General features: G+C 36.3%; 1 protein-coding gene across 1 annotated transcript in view; it reads left to right on the forward strand.

Moving 5' to 3' along the window:
• Positions 1-21,293, forward strand: part of DTWD2 (DTW domain containing 2) — a 101,442-nt gene that overhangs the window by 43,421 nt on the left and 36,728 nt on the right. Inside the window, exons 3-4 of the mRNA XM_072416052.1 lie at positions 6,680-6,774; positions 12,810-13,002. Of these exons, the coding sequence (XP_072272153.1) occupies positions 6,680-6,774; positions 12,810-13,002 (288 nt within the window). The remainder of the gene's footprint in view (positions 1-6,679; positions 6,775-12,809; positions 13,003-21,293) is intronic.

Raw genomic sequence — 21,293 nt, forward strand, 5'->3', positions numbered from 1 at the left:
GAAGGAAATGGACCAGTTAATGGGCGATGTTTTCAATGATTCAGAAAATGGGAAGAAGAATTAGAAGTACAGAGACAGAGGAGAGAAAAGGTGAAGCAGAAAAATCAATAGAGCCAACTATATCAGAAGGACAAATGCTAACATAATATGATACGAGAACAAGTCCCCAAAACATAACTCTGAAAACATTGCATACTTTGCTGTACATAGCACTCTTTGTTTCTTTACAGCATACAGTAATCTATGTTCTAAATGGCCTTCTATGAAATAGCATCAAATGTTTGACTTCAAAACACATTTGCCTGACTGTATCCACTATATTCTTTAGCACAGCACTTTTTTTTGCTGTGCAGGACTCAGTGTTGACTTTGAACCTTGACATGACATTTTAATGTTGCTAGTTTTTAATTACACCGAAAAAAGCATTATAAAGTAATAGAGTGTACTTGCAGACCTAAAAATACATTTTTGGGAGTACTTACTAAAAACTTCTCAGTATCCATTTATAATACAGAGGACCATCAAACCTAAAGTGCATGGCTTAATAATGGTAATATTTAGATGTCCGGGCTCCTTTTTTCCCACTGACACTGGGGCATTTTCCTTTTCCAATGACGTTGGGTCCTACCATGGAAGCTTGCACAGACCACTGACAGGATTGTCATTAAACCTTCAATAGCCAGAGTTGGGCCTTCCAACAGTTTGACATAGTAAACTGACACTTTCCTTTTGTCCTTGCCTTTTCCCCTTATCTTTTTTTTCAATCATATGTAAAATGATTTCACTTTTGCACATTTTACATGTATTTGTTTTTGGTACATCCTCCATAAAGGGGCAGTGGCTATTTAGTCTTAGCAGTAATGGAGGCTGGTGCTGTGACTGCACCAGGTACCTTGATACCTTGCATTGCTCCCTGACCTGACTTGTGCCTGGGACCTGACCACGTCTGTTTGCCCCCTGCCCTGACCTGTGCCTGGAATCTGATCATGTCTGTCTGCTGCCTGCCCTGACCTGTGCTTGGAATCTGATCATGTCTGTCTGCTGCCTGCTCTGACCCTCACTTGGCCCTGTACTGCATTCGCCTGCCACCTGTCTCTACTGAGGCTGCGCCAGCCTTCCTTCTCAGGTGGGGTGACCCCAAGGGTCGTGACCTGGTGACTCCCAGCAGCAAAGAGCCCAGTGGCCTCCAGGCTACTGGCCCATCACCCCTTGCGGGGTGCCCTGGTGGAGACCTGGTGTCACCTACACTTTGCACCTTGGTTGATCCCGAAATTAGGTGACTTGAGGTAAGATAAGGTTGAAACCCAAATAAAAGTAATATAGTTCAAGGGCTAATATATGAGAGGATAATATGACCTTACTTGGTATTATTTCATGGAGCCAATCTTGACCTTTCCAACATGTGGAAACCGTTGAAATACCTTTCAGGTCTTATGAATGTAAGTTCCCTTGCTGCTGTTGTCTTGTATTTAAAGAGGAATTTCAACCTGGCATAACAAACCGTAAAAAAACTTTCCCCCAAATCCTTATTACCCATATAGGTATCCTACCTGTGTAAAAAACACATTCCCCTCACCCTGTTTTTGTAGAGGGGAATCCATTATGCCACCTTATCTCTTATCCTGTTCAGATTTAAAAATATGAAGAAAAAAAAATCATTTTTTTGCTTACTGCCAGTTCATCCATTAGGGAGAATCATACTAGTTAGTTTACTTAGAAATTATAATTTTTGTTTGTGCTCTCCTACATCAATCACAGTGTAGAGTTGATTGCAGCACAGTTCTGGGTGGCGCAGGCTCTGATGTTAATTTTAAATAGAAGACATGACAGGTTTACTTTACAACAAACATATAATGAGATGTTTACATAAAGTTATACTAACTGCTGGTTGGATAACTAAATACCAGCTGATCATTAATATATTGATTGAAATGAACTCGGTTTATTAACAACCAACTGGGGATACCAGGCTTACCTAAGCCCAGACTTGTCCCATCCTTTTCTTCTAGGGACGTGATTGTCCATTTTCCAATAAAATACCCAAAACATAGAGTAAGAAATGTTAACAGTATACCATAGTATACAATATTTTGTGTACATTTTTTAAACAAATATATAAAACTAAAATAACAAATTGTAACATGGCATGGCCTTAGCAGAATTACATTGAAAGGTTGGTAAATGGGTCCACTTTAATAAAAGGCATAGGGGACCTGTTAGTAAATGTTTTTTGATGGCAAACCACTATTTGTACCTGGAATATGGTGCTGGTCTTTATGCTTTACTCTTCAACAGGAAACTACCCTAAAAACCACAAACAAAACATTACTACTTTCTGCTTTTTTTTTTATAAATGAATAAAAGAACCTACACTTTAAAAAAAGGTTAACTGGGCTATCATCTTAGTTATAGCTTTTTTACTTAGTAAGCCATTGTACTGAAACAAGAATGCAACCAGTGAAATATAAAATGTCCTAAAATATGTCTTCAAGCTTTTTTTTTTTTTAGATTGGCAACATAACAATTGGTAGTGCAGTGAATATTAGGGTGTCAACCCTGAGTTTGTCCCTTTTTAAAACATGCCTTCCCTTGTGAATTCTTTATTCCTTAGATAACTTTTAAATAGGTTTCTCACTTTATTTTCTGAACTTTATTTTATACTCTCTGTGTGCTGGCTGGTTATTTGCCGAATCTGGTACATCGGAGAAACCATGCAAATATATTGGGTATCTTATGTGACCTGGTCTATATGAATGAATAGATTCTAATATAAACAGAAGCAACATCTTTTCCCCCATCAATACTTTAAAGAAGTATTAGGAGAGTAACCCTGCAGCACCTTGAAAATAGAAATTCCATTTAAAACATTTACCTGTAATTTAGATTTTTATGGCCCATTTTCACCTCTGTGACATTCTCATAAAAAGTCCGATGATATAATTTACTGAATTTCTGAGAACTATTAAAAAGGAGAATGAAGTTGGATTTATGCCAGTTCCCAGTACAGTCATAATTGAAGGAAGAAAAAGTCTCATTAAACAGGCAGAGCTATTAATTACTACATGTTAATTATGAAGCAACCTAATCACTAAGGGCCTGTTCATTTAGGAAGAAAATGGTAGAAAAGCTGCCTAAAATGAAGCACTTAACTTAAATCTTCCATTCCAGGATATATTACATGCAAGCCCAGTTACTAGGGAAGCATAATGTAATGCTGAATCATTGTGGGTTTACAAACCATACACTTGACAATGCAGACAATATCGCTCACACCATGACAGTTGCCATAAGCCAGCAAAAGAGCAGTCATTAAAATATAGGGACAGATAAAGTAATGGCTCTATCATAACTACAGCTGACGATTGTCCCTAATTTCCATGGACAGTTTCATGGTTTGGGACTGGAATATAGTGTCTAACAAGCTGCGCAGTGAAGTTCTTTAACAGATACAGTTGTCACAATCAATTTAAAAATAATGGGCTTCCATGTGAATATTCTGCAATTCAAGAATGCAAAATTTCAAAATGTCAGAATGTATTTATCATCCAAGTTAGTAAAGCAATGCAGAAAGAATTGTATATAAGAAATAAATGAAAGCTGTTTCAAAAGAAACATTGCCATGGCTGACCCTTACCTTTTCAAAATGGCATCTGCCTGGCTGTCATGTTAATCCAATGGCTTCTATACTTTTAAAATTACTGGCAATGAATATGTGTACAAAGCAGGACTTTTGATTTTACAAATCATTAATATTATTAAACATGATATATATAGCGCCAGCATTCTAAGCGGCATTGTACAATAAATAGGGGTTGCAGATGATAGACAGTGACACAGGAAGAGGAGAGGACCTGCCCCAAAGAGCTTACAATCTAGGAGGTGGGGGAAGTATCACACAACAGGAGAATAGATATGGAGTGATGGGAAGTAGTGAGGGTTTGTAAACCGAAAAAGACGGGTAGGCAAGTTAATAAAAAATGGGCTTTGAGTGCTATTTTAAATGAACAGAAAGTAGGAGCAAGCCGAATAGGATAAGGAAGACCATTCCAGAGAGTCAGGACAGCTCTAGAAAAGTCTTGGACCCGTGCATGTAACGAGGCTACTGCATAAAAATACTTTCGACTTCCTCCCCTACTCTTTTGTTTGCCTGCAAAAGCAAAACCCAGTACTTCTTTGTATGGGGGCACCCGTTACTATCTCCTGTCTTCCTATGATGCAGAACTCTAGGTTGCCCCTAGGCAGATCCAAATGCTGTCTTATGTTAGTTGGAAGAGGGTCCTTAGCCATGAGTAAACTGTGACATGTTTTGATCTGTACCTTATACAGCAGTGTTTCAGAAGACTTCATAGGCACCTGAGGACAGCACTGGAGTCAAGCATGTGTTTCTTCTCCTTCATTTAAAACAGTTGTGTTATTTTGAGCTGGTTGGTACTGTAAACACTTCAAAAGCCTACACACAGGTGATAGACCCATGAGCATATCCAGTGCCTGTAAATTAAATCCCTTGCTAATATCTGTATTTGACTTTTTCCCAGAACCGCTCACCAGGATCAGATAAACCAGAACCAGTATTTGAACAAGTGTTGAAATACTCATTTTCACATAGAGCTTTAAAAAGCCAATGCTTGTTGAAGCACTTGTGCATTCTAAGTCATTTGGCTTCTCACCCAGTGACTCCATAAAAACCACCAGGCGATAGGCGTGTAACCACCATGTATCCATGTAACTGGCTGACATGTACTCTAGTTACAATTCATTATACTCACCTAATGCTCCCTATATAGTGAATCTAGCATACTCCCTCCATGTGGCTCTGTCTCTTTTTGCAGTTACGCATAATAGCACAAAGGTAAAGCACATTACAGAACACTTGAAAAAAAAATATATACTTGAAAATGCCATTAGAAAAAGACTCTTGGTACTCTTGGTCTGTACACTCAAAGTGCATTCGAGTTTCCTAGGATCCCATGAACTATAAAATAGTCACAAGGACAAATAGAGAAGGATTTTTTCCTCAATGAAGACACAGACTGCAATAAAAGTTTCATGGTTTAACGATCCCCTCTTAAAAAAACCAAACAAAAAGAAAAGATGTTGCCTTAAACATTAAACATTTTTACCCAACAAAATAAACTGAAATGCTCCATGTGCTGATAATCTTAGTGCTCTTTTTTGTTATGGAACCTGTGTTTCTTGGACTTTTGTCCTGCATCCTTTAACCTGTAATACAAGGTACACTGTGTGCTATTGTATATCGTTATAAACCATAACAATTTAAAGATAAAGAATGTATGCAAAATTTAAGCTGAAATAAGTTACCCAGAACATCCCAGCTTCTCCAGCCTGCACAGGAGTTGTGCCCTCGACAATGGAAACAGGTGAGTATAGATTGGGTTTATATCCACTCTAATGTCTTTCCCTTTGCCACTACTTTTAAACGTTTTTTCAGCAGTGCCCTTGCCTAACTGAAAGCAGCTGATACTGGTATGCGATTGACAGTTGGGAAAGGGTAGTGCAGCACTAACGTGCCTACCTTCTAGTATCTGAAATCTGATTTGTAACTAATTTTCCTCCAGAGTGTTGGCATGGTAGTGGTGATGTCAAGGATGGTAAATTCCAACCTGCTGCTGCTGAATTAGGCACCCATACTTGCACCATTACTTGATAATCAAGCAGAGACCAAGTTGCTCAATCCCTCTTTAATATTATTATTGTTATTATTATTCGTTATTTATATAGTGCCAACATAATAGGCAGCACTGTACGTTAAATAGGGGTAGCAAAGGACAGACAGATACAAACAATGGTACTGGGAGAGGAGAGAACCCTGCCCAGAAAAGCTTGCAATCTAAGAAGGAAAAGTAGCACACAATGGAGGGATATGGAGTTGTAGGTGAGTAGTGAGGGTTTAAGAGACAGAAGAAGTTGGGTAGGCTCTTTAGTGTGCACCTCAACTACTTCCTGCTTACTTTTGTGTCATCAGTACTCTACAGATAAGGGAAAGGCCAAATGTAAATTTCTATCCATCCATCCATCCATCCATCCATCCCAATTTACATTTGGCATTTCCCTTAACTCTAGATATTCCCATATCTCTTATCGGGTAGGCTTTTACTTTTAACAGATACAATGATAAAAGATTGTACAAAGTTTAAATATTTCTTGTGTCATGTGTATATATAATACCACATTTATTTATGTTTATAAAGGAATATATGTCTTTAAAATTGTTTGAATAGTCTGTGCTCAGTATTATTTGTTGCACTTTAGCATTCCTGGACTGATCAGGAGTAAATGGAAGGTGTCCTTTTAGTGAGAGTCCAAACTACATAGTGAAGCTGCCAAAAATGAGCAGCTAAATAATTACTGGATATTACATAAAGTGTATGCAGGTAAAAATGCAAAGCAAGGGAATGTTTTTTTAACTGTACTTTTAATAGAAAATAGTTAATTGATGTGCTATATTTGAGTCATTATGCAGCCTGTTTTTTCATAGATAAGATATTTGGTTTTGAAAGGCAATTTTCAATTTGTCACATAGAGTAAATTAGTTTAATCTCCGTAATGTTCTTTTTTTGACAGATGTTTTTAAGAGAAGTTGTGTAGTCTCTTAAATATTTGTTTGAGTTCTTGATGGTATTAAATGAGAACAATATTTTTCTGTTTTGCAATACTGCAGGAGAGCAGAGTTCTTCGGACTGTACCCTTATTGGCAGCGTGTCTTCCCGATGATAAATGTAAAGTCTTAATTGGCCGACGCTTTGGTGAAGAACGGTAGGTGTAGTTTTTATGTGTGAAAGGTTATCTTTTTGCTGAACTAGTAAATCACATTATTTTATATTTATTACATTTTATTTAGTGATACAATGGTCACCTACAATGGTTAAAGCAACCTTTCTCAAACTTTTTAACACAGGGGGAACCTTTGAAATAACTTTTAGGTCCTAGGGAACCCCTTCTATAATTACTATATCCACAACTCACAGTACATTAATGTGGTGATCATTAGTAGGAAGAAAACCTCTTACATCATTGGCTATTGGGAAGAATGTGACCCTTACTGATAACCAGAAGGATTATTGGTGTTCCTTAACTTGACCTCAGAAGTGCAAATTGCTCTTTCCTCAAAGAATCTCTAGGAACCTTGGAGGAACCCTCATTGACAAACACTAGGTTAAAGTGTATTTATATATTCATATATTTTTTTTAGTCTGGTGCCTTTCAATTTACAGTATGTATGCCTAATGTGACACTTCATTTGCACACAAGTAAATCCTAAGCGACTAAATAAAAATGATAAAACTTTTGAAGTTACTTGTTGGGACCAGATTTAATATTGAGGTTTCATAGCACAGGGAATAAATGCATATGAACTCACAACTTTTCATGTTTTTCTTTCTTAGGGCACTTTGCTTTCTATACAGCCATACTTTCTGTACTACCAAATGCCTTCTAATTTAGGCCCATTTTTATATTGTTACAGGGATGCAGGAAAAAGTAGTTATTGAATGACACATGATCTCACCTGATTTACTCTCCAATTGGACTATTTCTAATCATGTTACTGAGTTTATTCAGTCCCTGAACTGGGATGTTTTGGGTATCCTGGCAACCAACAGATGAGACAGTTATCAGGCAGGTTAGAATGATTATTGCAGAAGGGACATCAACTGTCCCTTTCTGGAACAAAGCCCTGCCTGGTGCCAGATTTTTCAAGTGGAACTTTAGAGATGTTTTCCTAAGACTTTATGTACAGTTATTTAAGCCATTATGTGAAGCTCTTCAAAAGTTTTAAAGTGCCTCTAATCACTTGCTATGCCATGACATGTCTCAAAAACTTTAGCTTTAAGATCACAGGAAAGTCTATATTTTAGTTACTGATGAGGTCTGCTATTCTGCTACCTGGCTTCAACTCCCAGTATTCTTCACTCCCCAACATTGTGGGTTATACACTATCTACTTAGTAACATGTCAGGCATTGGATTTCATATAACTAAAATCAATATTTAACATGTTGCAGAAACGTTTGTTGCATAAGTGTGTACCCTTCTGGGATCACTAGAGGTTCAGAATTTTAAACTTTTAAAGCATTATGCATAATATGTCATTATGTCATTCACCAGTGGCAAGTCCTTGCCCATCATGGGTTGAAGATTCCAATCCTTGTACTTTGTTATGTTCTGCTAAACTTGCTAACAATATACAAACAAAATAGAATACAAGCTTTCAGAACCTGCCAGTGGCTCACACATATAATTACAATGAGATGCTTTAAAGATTTGTAAATGCCAAATTACTTTGCTAAACAGGTTGCTTCTATAAATAATTTGAATGTTGGAGCTGAGAAACAACAGACCCAAGAGCAATAGTTAATTATTGGCTGTTTAATTGCTATTTAACAATGTAGGGGTCACTTATTGCCTGAAGTATTCTGCATGCCTGGAATGTTGTGAAACTAATTTGAAAGTGGTTGCTGAGCATTAAACACACCATCCTAACGTGAATAAAGTTTTCAACACTGGGGAAATCGAAATAAGTGTGTCATTTAGCTTTAATAAATCTGTACATAATGTAGAAGCAGTTTGCAAAATAAAAAAAAAGTTAGTTAAGTTTGATTTTACCCTTGCCGTAATTTGGTTTGATGAGTTGCACTTTTGACTTAGGTTAGCCAAAAATCATCAAAGTAATAATATAAAGGCACAGAAGCCAGTCAGATCCACTGCTCGGGCAGTTTCATATTTAGTGAGATACGGGGATGCTGATGGGTGCAGCGTTCCTATTTACAACACTGAGACTGATTAAAAAGGCCATCTCACACTGCTAACCTTTAGGAGGTGCAGTGGATTAAGCTATATCATCCTTTACACAACAGAAGCAAAAAACAAACATTTTTAAAATACTTGCAGTATATATACCTGGATTGGGTAATATTTTTTTTTTCTATGGAAACTACAGCCAGATTTCATGACTGAACTACAAATGTGTAATGCATTCATTAGGAAAGCTGAAATGTACTATTAAATACAACTAATATAGATTCCAGAATATATTAATTTTTACCTTCATATAAATATGCATCAACACTTATACTTGATAAGGTCAGTAATATAATCTAGTTAAGGTTTTTATTTGCACAGTTCTGCTGATTCATCCATGTCTAGGCATTGATGGGTCCCAGACCAAGTAATTCTGCTTACCTTCAGCAGAAAGTGTCTTAGACCCGGCTGGGCACAAAAATCACTGGACAGAAATGTAAATCCCTGGGCTGCTATTCCCTCCATGCCTCCAAAAAAAGAAATTAAATCATATATTGCTGTACTTTGTCACTTTGATATCTAGTGAGTTCATCAAACCGTTAATTACATCAGATTGTAATGCTCACCGCATTATCGTTAGGGCAGTAAAGTTGTGGTCACTTAATGGTGCTTAAATCTTACAAATGTGGTAAGATTTTATTGGCTCACAAAATTTCTGACCTGTATGTTCCTATCAAAACTAAACCTACGTACACACTTGCAATGCTTCTTGGCCAATAATCAGCTCAGGGCCAACATCGGACTAAAATTTTGCCTGTGTTCAGCGTCCATCGTCTGAACGACTGTCCTGGCGGATCCACTGACGATGGGCGACAAACAATTGCAATAGAAGCGAAAGGAGAGAATGCGCGGGTGTCGCTCCGTTGTTCTCCCCCTCCCCTCTGCATAGAGCAGAACAGTGCTGTATGTACAACACTCGTTCATGCATCGTGCAGTCCTTAGTCCTTTCACGATCCTTTCCAACGACAATTATTGCACATGTGTACCCAGCTTTACACAGACCACACTATTTCATTTTTATTTTCATTATATGTGTAGAACACTTGGGTGGCTCACTGTTTGTGGTGCAGTTACATTGATCACATTCCAACTCTGATTTAATCTCCCAGCACCCTAAACTCACTTAAATCATCTTTTGTGTTCAATGCAGATGCCAACTTAGTACTCATTGACATTTTGCCAAATAAACCTTAGTTGCTGTTTATATATTTTTATGTATGTTTACCAGTTTCAGTTAGTAGGAGCACCTACATCAGGCAAAAAAAAAATGTGCAATGTATAGTTAGCAAGTGATGCATCCATTCATTATTTAGGGAATGCTGGAATATTTTGGTTAACCTAATAACATTATATATTTGTTTAATAATGGTGCACATAAAAAAAATGCAACAACTAGAAAAAAAAACATTGGTTGCTGCATATAAATGTACATTTACCAAACGTGAATCTTTGTGTTTTTCATTTTATTATGGATATGTATAACAAATGATGTAGCCCAACTCATGCTGCTGGAATTGTGAAAAAACCTGTTTGCCGTTTTAAAGGAAGTTGTGGAATGGGAATGCAATTGCAGTGTTGATTTTTTTAGTGCTCAGTATCCTATTTCTTTATTTTTATTAAAAAGCACACACAGGTCTCCTTCCACACCTATTTTGTAGATTTGTTCCACCCTCTTCTTCTCTTACGTTGTTCCACCAAGGATTGGCAGTAGAAAAGTAAATTGTAATGAATTGCCATGGTTTCTATTGCACTAAAGTGCCTTCCTAGATTTTCCATGATTGTTTGCAATTATTGATGCAAATTGGCGGACCCCATTAAGTATGGCTTCACACCTACGATTCAGTAACACATGCATTACTACAATAGACAGCAACATAGGATGCATTTGTGCATTTCGGTGTCATTATAGTTTGTATGGAACCATAAACACTGTAGTGGAATTGTGTTGCAGCACATTGCAATACTCATTAGCACACTTGTGCATAAAGTTGCTCATTTGACAGCCAACTATTTATAGTTGTACTATACTGAGCTCATTTCATAGCATGGCCATCCAAACATATTATTTGTCCTAACTACCTAACTCAGCCTAGGCATAAAAGTAATAGCCAAGGCTGCCACAAGAGATTCTCCCAACTGGAATCCTGAACAGTGTACTAGTATATTGAATTAATATCAGTGTTTCAGCACCATCCACTTCTTGGATATCGTTGTCATGCCCTTTCTGTTTGATTTGTTTCCAGTCTGCTAACTAATCTGCCCTTGGTCATTTCTTTTTCTGCAAGGCCGACAATTATTTTCCAAACCATGTAAGGAGCAGAATAATTTTGCAGCTAATGTGCGAACATTTAACATTATTTTTTTTCCCTGTTTAAATGATTGCAGCCAGACTCTAAACTGTGAAAGTACAGGCGGCATTATGAAACAACATATGTATGCCATTCCTCAGGCAGACTTTGCCAGGTTTAATAGGGTACCACTGAAAATGTCATTTTGTTTGTGTCTTAATAAGGCATTACAAGGTGAATGCTGCTGAGACACCATACTTTCCCTACTCATGCTGGTTAATTCATGTTTCCTTCTGTCCTTTTATATATTACAAAGCCATAAAAGTTTCAGATTCTACACAGTAGTAAAATGGCAATAGTGTCTGTTAATGCTCTAATATTCCTCTATTCCAGAGTGAGATTTATATGGCATGACTGTGTTTGTACTATATTGGAGTTGAAGCACAGATAAAAGGCCATTTATCAGGGGAATAAGTTTAGTGCTGAAAAGCGCAGGGCTGTGGGAAAACACAAAATGTTAAACGGCACGGATTATTTTCCAACTGGTGTTATTTTGAACTTAAGTGGAGACCGTTTTGTGTTTGAATGGCAACATCAGTTATATTTCTAATGTTGGTGATTTCTGTAAACACTGCTATATGAAGTATAATTGTAGGAAATTGTATCACTTGTGTCTTCCCCATATAGGATCTTCTAAATATCCTAAAATTGAGCTGTTTTTTGGTTTTATTATCTTTTTGAAAGGATTTACAGTGGTTACAAGGTGGTTGCGCCAACTGCCATATTTTGGGGTTTCCTTTCCATAGATAAAATGCCCCATGGCTGTTTATGCTTGGTAAGTATTTCATTTTAAAAAGAGGCTTGTCAAACAGTCTAGCATGTCATCCTAAACATCAAATTGTATTATTAATTTTGATTTCAAATAATACAACCAAAACAGGTTTCGCTTTATTTTAGGCTGTTCCAAGATTCAGCCCTGTACCTATAATGTGGTTCTTATACAAGAGCCTCTGGGCTCTGTGTAGACTCGCAATAAATAATTGCTAAAAATTATCTGTTCTCAAAGCATCTTTATACATTCATGCTTGTTGGCAATAGTTGTGTCCTATAAAGATTGGAAAGGAAGGACAAGTGAGAGATTCTATATTTAAAGGACTACAGTAGTCCAACAGCAGCAGAACTTGGCAGTTGTTAATGCAGATCTAAACTCAAAAAAACAAATTTAAAGTCAGACATCCAAATTCTCGTGTCAAAAAAAACCTTGGCTCCTGGAGGCTTTTTGTTTAAGCTCTTCACTGTACTGCACATGCACAATGTAGTGTAGAGCTCAGCCGCCAGGGACCATGTACATTTACAGGCGTTGAATCAGCCACAAAGATGGCACCTTTCCGAGGATGCAGTGATGACAAGTTTTGGACCCACCGATAACCTTAGTTATGCTTTAAGTGATCCATCACGGCAGTGATCTGTCCCATGTAAAATTGCATTGAAGGTAAATTGTATTTAGTTTTAAAGTAAAATAGTTTTTAGCTAAACATGCTTGATAATACAGTTTTATTTATAATGTTGAAGTTTTGTGAAGACATTGATGGAGTGTCAGAAATAGCACTTTTCATTAAGTAACCGGTGTCTTAGGTTTACCTGTCCTATGATTGTGATTTTAGAACAAGCATTTTCATATTCTTTATTTTACCTTTGTGTTTAGATATCCTGAGCTTGCAGCTGTCTGCAGGAATCCCAGTACTTTTATCCTGTATCCCGGAGCTGCAGCAGCTAATTTGGAAGAGCTGTCCCTAGAAGCAGATCAACAGCCACACTCTCTCATTATAATAGATGGCACATGGAGTCAGGCCAAAGACATATTCTACAAAAATTCCCTTTTCCGGCTGCCAAAGCAGGTAAATCAGAACTTTTCGCCTATAAAATCAGTGTGTTTGTGTTCCTAAGATGAAATATCCTTTAAGTTTATTTATAGTGTAACCATGTTCAAGAATTATGGACAGTAACAAGACAATGACACACAGCACTGCTGTCTGCTTATACCTGTGTCTGACACTGCCATAACTCTGCACCTGCGGGTATGATTTTGGAAATACATTTTACAATGTACTTAACAGTCAGGCTGCTAAGTTATAACAGAGGGGGCACTGACACTTGTGTAGTGTTGTATTTTTAAATGATGGTTAACCTCTTGTGAACTATGATCTACAAAAAATGGAAAATCCAACACTCCTGTTGATCTTCCCAGACACTTGCTTGCCAATACAAAGATTTATGGCATAATGACCAGGCTGAATAGAGTCTTGCTGTGAGCATGAAATTTAGATGGCAGAAACAAATGTTGGTATTCAGTTATTCATACTCTTCTGGGGTCAGGGTAAGGAATGGCTAATAGATCTCTTTTGTCTTTTATATTTTTCTTACCGTGTAACTGTCATCTGCCTTTATTTGAGGACAACTGTAAATAGTCCTACCCTATAACTGAATCACAAAATGTCTCTTTATGTTGTTTATCTGGCAGCAATTTTTTTTTCTATAATGCAACAATATGTCATTCTCTACTCATTACTTGGTGTAATATGTTACTGTTCATGTGGTTTTGCCTCATGTCCCAGGGTGCCAATAAACTTTAGATTATACCAACACAATCTGACCATTTTTTAGCAGTATACCCCCCAAAGTACCTCCTTTTTGTTGTAACAAATGGCTCTCTAATACAAGCAGTGCCTAGTGCCTCTCTATCTTTCTGTTTATTATACCATGGTGTATATGTTTATTATACCATAGCGTTTAAACACATGTATTATATCTGTCTATTATACAGTGTCTCATACCTTCGCTGCTTAACCCACTTTGTGTCTCACACCACTATTACAAGCTCCACTGTAGTTGGGTAGCAGGTAATTATTGGTAATTATTGATGTCCATATTTCCTGTCTTCAACAGGAAGTAAGAGGAATCTTCTTACATAGTTCACATGTGTGTGTCTCTATTTGTAAGATTTTCCCTTTTTTCCTGATCCTGTGGCAACTCAAAATTTAAAATTTTGGATTAACAAAGAGTGTGAATCTCTAAAAACCTAACAGTGGTCCTAACCCCTCACTTTTTTTTTAATACTAAAAGCAGCCTACAAGTGTCTCTTACATAGACTCTGACTATTTACAGCTCCATTCTCTTTGACTGAGTAACAATGAGTTTCAAATATTGACGTGGGTACCTTTTACTGCATTTCAAAATAAAATTGCACTACTGTGTATCATCCCAAAACATTCTGGTGTCTTGATCATGCATTTTTCAGCACATTTCCATTAACTGTGCCTCTTTGCTGTAATAAGGAAACAGTATATTTAATATAAATGCACTCTTTTCTGGCTGGTTTTGTCTCCCTGGTGAATCAGGGCAAAGAATCTGCTCCATAATGGATGCATTTTCCAACATATGGCTAAGAAGTATGTAAAACATTACAAGAACTCACATTAAAAGAACGCTGAAATTTTTATGGCCTGTGATGCAATAAATTCAGTGGGGTGGAAATCGCTGATTGTATAGAAAAAAAAAACCTTTGCTACTTGCTAGATGCTCTATTATCGTACAATGTATTTATATTGTTATATTTAAATCGAAGTAGAACATTCTGTTTATTCCTACCATTGTATTTGCATAAAAGTGCACTTGTGGTCAGTAAACATTATTCATATTCCTAAATCAGAGATACTCGCCTCCCCTCATTCTCTTGATGACACCAACATCTTCACCCAGTCTTTTTCTGGGTTCTGGATATTTGGCTATTTATTCTGACCACAGGGTATCCAGAAAATATACCACTATGATGCTTACCTTAGTGTACGTACTATACAATATTGCAGGCAGGTTAAGTTTGTGTTACTACAGAGGAGAAACATGTCTCTTAATCAAAAAAGAACCTGCCACTGCCATTGTAAAATACCCGCTGCCCCTACCTCTTGCAATTGTTTCTACTTGCAGAGATAATAATGTTTTTTTTATATTTTTTTTTATTATTTTTTTATATGGATAACATATATGTTATGATTCTTTACCCCAACGAAATGTGCACTGCTAATATTGTATGCTATCATAAAGGTCTAATCCTGCCAATACTCCTAATAGGTTGGTAATTGTTGGTGCCTAACTTGCTGTTTTCAGACATTTTCCACATTCCAAATAAAGAAATAGCTACCCAAACATTATCTTAAAATGACCAAAGTTTTCTTCTGTTTGTATCTTTTCCCATTACATACTTTTGCAGCCTGCTGTAACTTTTGCATTAAACTCTCTTCTTCCAGTTAAAAAAAAAAGATCATCCCTGTCAAGGAGGTTTTACATCATTGGAAGCAATGTTGATGAGCACAAGTGGGCTGTATTTATCTTGTTATGTACCTATATGTATTGTTAATTTTGTCCGCTGCCCAGCACAACAGGGCACTCAAGAGATAATTATATTTTGTAAGGACCTAGCATACTATGTGTTCTTTTATAAAATTGGAGTTTAAAACAGAACACATAGTATGCTAGGTCCTTACAAAGTATAATTACTTTCATTATGAATCTTTTACGTTTAACCCCATCCTTTGTGCCCACAGAGTAACTTGTTACACACAGCAACATTAGGCCTCCATTTTTATAGTCAAGATCTAAGAATACTTCAAAATAGCCAAATACTTGAAAAAGGAAATACAATAACAGCATTGAGTTACTTAGCGTTCAGGAATGTTTATTCATGAACATAACATACACATAATATGCTAATCTGGTCTGTAGTGTAAAATTAGTCCTTATCTTATATGCACAGTCTTGGCCAAAAATATTGGCACCCTTGCATTTATGTCAGAAAATGCACCACTTTGTGAAAGTTGTTGCAATTACAAATGATTTGGTATTGTCACGTTTCTTTTGTTGGCACTGGAAGAACAGGGGATGGACTTGTGATTGTCCATGCTTTTCTAAAATTTTATTTCCAGACTTGTAAAGGCTGTTTTTCTTGACAGACTTTAGTGCTTTACACACACAAGTAAATGTATCAGAGTAGTAATTCACCCCTCTGTGCTTAAGATAGCAAACCAGACAATGGCAGACAAGTAAGTGTATCATGTGTTTTTCACCTTAAAAAGCCTCGGTCTTGTGTCAGGGATCTGTTCAGAATTAAAATGCTTTTGGTAAATAAAGATGTTTTTACACACACACACAAATGAAGTTTAACGTATTTCTAAAGCCTCTGCTTTTTACCCTTTAATCATTGCCCAAAAATAGTTATGTAAATAATTGATCCTGAACCAATTTTAATTCCACTAACTCTAAATTTGTTAATTCAATTGTTTTGAATGAAAGTGTAAAGCTGAAAACGTTGCAAATCTTCTGAACATAGTGTTGTCATTATGTTCTAAAAGAGGATTGTGGGTAAGGGGTAAAGTCATAATTTCATAATCATTCATAGTGGCCAGCAGTACCCTAAAGAGGTACCTCTGTCATGATTTCCTCATAAGTAGTTTTAGTTTCTGACATGTGACATTGCTTTGGCATTACCATCGCTTTGGTTGAGTCATAGCATTTTGGTATCAAATAATATAGTAACATCTGCCACATATTTAATCTCCATGCATTCCTGTTCCTGTAGTCCATCTGTTGAAGTTCTGGACTTCCTTTTCCCCCCTCTTGCTGCCTTTTAATGCTTACTACTTCCTGCTTGTGTCTGAATCTGTGGCTCTCTGCTAATGTGGCTACTGCCTAAATATGCTCCCTTCCTATTTCTCTTCTTACTGTGTATCTGTGACCCTACCACTGTTTCTGCTCTCTTGACTTTTCCCCCAACCAGTGCTGCCTGTTAAAGGGGAACTATGTTTGCTGACATAAACTAAATTCTGCTCAACTAAAATTGGGTGGCAAGGTTGGCTCAGTGGCTAGCCAACAATGCCACCTTTGCAGTACTAAGTTTTAAAGTTTCAATTTAGGCCAGGGCAGTGCATGGAGTTTGTATGGTCTCTTTGTGCTTACGCAGGTTTCCCCCTACATCCCAAAAACATGTGATTAGGTTAATTGACTTACTGTGCAAATTTGGACTGTTTTAATGACATATGACTATGATATGTACATTGGATTGGGAGCCCCTTTGAGGGACAAGACTATGGACTTTGCAAAATTGCTGCATAATATGATGTGCTTGATAAAGACAAGGTAATAATTATTATAATTAGGGTAGCTGCTCTCTCACACAATACAAAATGAGGCATAGAAAGTGAGATGGTAAAAAGTAGTGGAAGAGTAGCTAATTGTTTTAATTTTTTATTCATGGCAAAAATTTCAATAGGCAAAATGTCGTTAAAAGGTTATGTATCTTATCAGTTTAGGCATCAAAAAACATGTTTGTTTTTAATACATACATTTTTTTTATACAATTTGCCAAAAAATCAGTATAAAAATTTAACGATATTCGAATTCTCTCAGGCAATTACTGTTTTAAATGACAGACATACAGGCATAATAAAGCATATTGAAAAAAGGTAAACTATCCTCAAACTTTTTAATGTAAGTCAATGAAATTAGAACCTTGTGTTTCACAATGATTGCAACCTTCTTTCTAGGGAGTATGGAGGTTCTATTTTTAACCTCAGTTATTAGGATGGTAGAAGCCCAATAATTTTGCAATGGATTAAAAAATCATAAAATAACCAAATTAATGTTTTATTTGTCCAAACTGGCTAGCCCATCAAACTCAGTCCTAAAGCTAATCATTTGATTCTGCAAAAAAAAAAAAAAAAAAAAAAAAAAAAATAATACACATGCATCAGTAAGAGATTACTGCAATTAAACCTACATAGAAGACTTGCCATCAACGCAAGACTAAAGTTTGCCATTGAACTTTTAGGCAATGAGCAGGCCTTTTGAAACAGTGTAATGTGGACTGATAAATCAAAGAGAGTTTTGGTTATGATACCAGTAACAAAGAAAGAAATTCTGCATGGGGTAATGGTAAAAAATAATATTATTAAAAAAATAAACATTTAAATAATAAAAAAATAATAAAATTAAAAATAATTTGAAGTAAAATTAAAGTCCCACTTCACAAAAAAGGATCAGACAGCTTTTTCATGTTTCCCTAGTGCGATCAGGCAGGTAAGAAGAGTTTCTCAGAAGGAACATTCCCTGTCCCTTTCTGCAAAACAGTTCCTGGCATAAGGAGGCAGTGTGAATGTAGTCTAATTTATAAAAACTAGTAACATTTATATAAAAAAATATTAAGAGCATTAATAGGACAGCCTGGTAGCTTGCATTTTTTGGACCAGGTCAGAAGTGTCACCTTGTATGTTTCTCTCCTGACATTTCTGTGAATGACTATGGTGGATAATGATGAGTATTTATTTTTTTATTTTTCATAACTGTGTTCAAGGTAAGTTAGTATAGGAATGTAACCTTTTTTTTCTCTTATTCTGGTCTCCCTATTTATATTTCAGAGCTCATCTTAGTTACAAAACCGTTTCCTTCATTTATGACTCATATGTTTATGGATGCAGGAGATGAAGGGCATTTAAGTGCTTAACAAATTCTAATGTTGTGGTAAAATATATTTTAAAGCTGCTATTTTAAAATGAAGTTTTAATTCTAGTCTTTTATGTTATTAGCACAGTTTGAGTATTGTTTATAATTAGAAATTTTATTTAAAGCTTCCCTTTAAAACCGTAAAAGAAGTCTTAGATGTCTACAAGTAGCCATACAAACTAAATTGTTAATAATGTGTCTATGACATCATAATTTTGTAATGGCGTTGTCATAGAAATGTATTATCTCTACAAATACCAATCTAGTAGTTCTGTGTCTCCCTACCAGCTGACAGCGTGTGGTTGACTGGTTCCTTCCCCATTCCCAGTCAAACCCATAAGACTTTTGTAATTTAATGACCCAAATCACTATTTATTTCAGAGGAAAACAGTAATAATATAGATAAAAAAAAACACACCTTGAAAATTTGTAAAAGTATAATGCAGTCAAGATTGATAATGGAGTCTGGAGGTTCATATAGCCCGTCTGCTTAGTAGTTTCTTAATCATCTAAGTGATTTAGTGCACCAGGTCATTCTTCTCCCCTTTTTTCTGTAGTATGGTGGTTTTGAACTTACATGACCATAATGAACCTCATTTCAATCCAAGGCCTTTACAAATCTGGTTGTTCGTGTTGATGTTTATGTAGAACTTTTTTTATTCCAAATATTGTCTGGTCAGGATCTTCCCATCTATTCCCTCCTTCCATTGCAGTGATTTGATGATTACAGTCTCTCTTTTTTTCTCCCTGTTCCACTACCAGTGACCATACTGTCTACTCTTACCCCCACCAACCTAAGTCTGTGTTTTATCTTACTGTCCTTCTTCATTCACTTTGATCAGCTTCCCTTGGTGTTTGATCGACTCCCTCTCCTCGTCCTATACTTTTTGGATCTACGATTAGTTTAAATCAGCAGATGCATGTCCAGTTAAATACAATTTGATTGTCCAGTAATGCATACCACTGAATTATATTTCTTATGAAACCTGGATGCCTAACTTAACCTCATCATAAATGATTCCACATTTGCTTGTAATGTTAAATTACAATTTGGTTTGTATAGCAGTTATATACACAAGTTTTACTTTAAGGTGACAATTTCTTGCCAAAAAGAAAGCTTGCTAAAACAATTTGTTACAATTACACTTTGAAATGAGAGACATGTTTAGGAAAATATAATATTCATGAGCTATTCATCAGGAACTAATCACTGCAACTAATTCTAAATTTGTCAGAAGTAAAAAGGTATTTCAAATAATATAATTGCTTATTTCTTTCTGAAAAAAGACACAAATGAAATGTTTCACCTGTTATGTAGCTGACAAAATTTGTATATCTGAAAAAGTCTTTGTCTGAATAGTAAAATAAATAAATGGCTGTAAAATGGCAGAGTCTTTGTATTGCAGCATACACTGTATCTTAACAAGAAAGTATCTTTGGGATATTACACATCAAGAAAAAGTGGAGGCTGAGTGGTTAAATGAAAACAAGTACTAAGCGTTGTTTTTTTTTTTTTTTGGGGGGGGGGTGATTACTGATTATACACTTTTTTTGTTTTTTTTTTTTACTAATTTTTGGGTGGTGAATCCAGAAATGACCCCAGTTTTTTGCTATCACATCCAGTTTTTACGATACAGGGTACCCTCCATTTTTGTCAAAAAACATACAAATTTTACAATGAAAAAATAATAAAATAATACCTTGAATGTAGTGTTTATTTAAATTTCTTTAATTCATACAAAAGATTTATTTTTACTCTGATATTTTTTTTTTTTTTTACAGTAAAAACTTTTTGAAAACTAATCGGGTAAACTATTTGAAAACTAATCGGGTAAGCGGTTAAGGTAAACAGTTATAGCCTTTCCTGGAGTGTTTAGTGTTAGGACAATCCCGCCGGATGCTCCAACAATAGTCAGCCATCATATGTCAATTCCATTTATCTTGATACCGTCCTTCAAATCTTGGTGGAATAGTTCACTTTGCTCATCACTGACTGCAGCAAGGTTTTCCGGAAAGATGGCTAGCAGAAAATGCTCCTTGATGCTCATATTGCAACCAAGCATTCTGTAGCTCTCCAAGAGTTTCTGGACAATTTCTGTGTAATTATTTGCTGGTGTGTTTACAATAAAGTCCTTGACCATGGATTTGAATGATAACCAAGCATTCTTTCCGACTTCTGACATGTCTGTCCTGATGAAATGTTCATCTTTGATGATCTGCCGAATCAGTGGATCATCAAACACAGCAGCCCTTATTTTTTCAAATGATAGGCTAGGAAATGCCAAAATGAGGTACTTGAAACAGTCTCCTTCAGTTGACAAAGCTTTAACAAACTGCTTCATCAGACCCAGTTTCTTGTGCAGAGGCGGCAATATAATTTTCTTTCCATCTAAAAGTGGCTCATGTAGAATGCTTGGATCACCTGGATTTAGAGCAGATCTTGGAGGCCAATTCCTTTCCACGCAATGTCTCTCAAAAGCTCTGCTGTGCCACATGCACAGATAACCGAGATACTTGGTGTATCGCCGTTGCTGACCGAGAAGGATGACCCAATTGTGTTGGTGATATTGCAACAACTCAATGACTCTCTTTATGTCTGCATATTCTTCACAAACAGAAACTGAATAGCCAACTGACC

Source organism: Pyxicephalus adspersus, chromosome 6, assembly GCF_032062135.1.
Source record: "Pyxicephalus adspersus chromosome 6, UCB_Pads_2.0, whole genome shotgun sequence".
Taxonomy (NCBI): domain Eukaryota; kingdom Metazoa; phylum Chordata; class Amphibia; order Anura; family Pyxicephalidae; genus Pyxicephalus; species Pyxicephalus adspersus.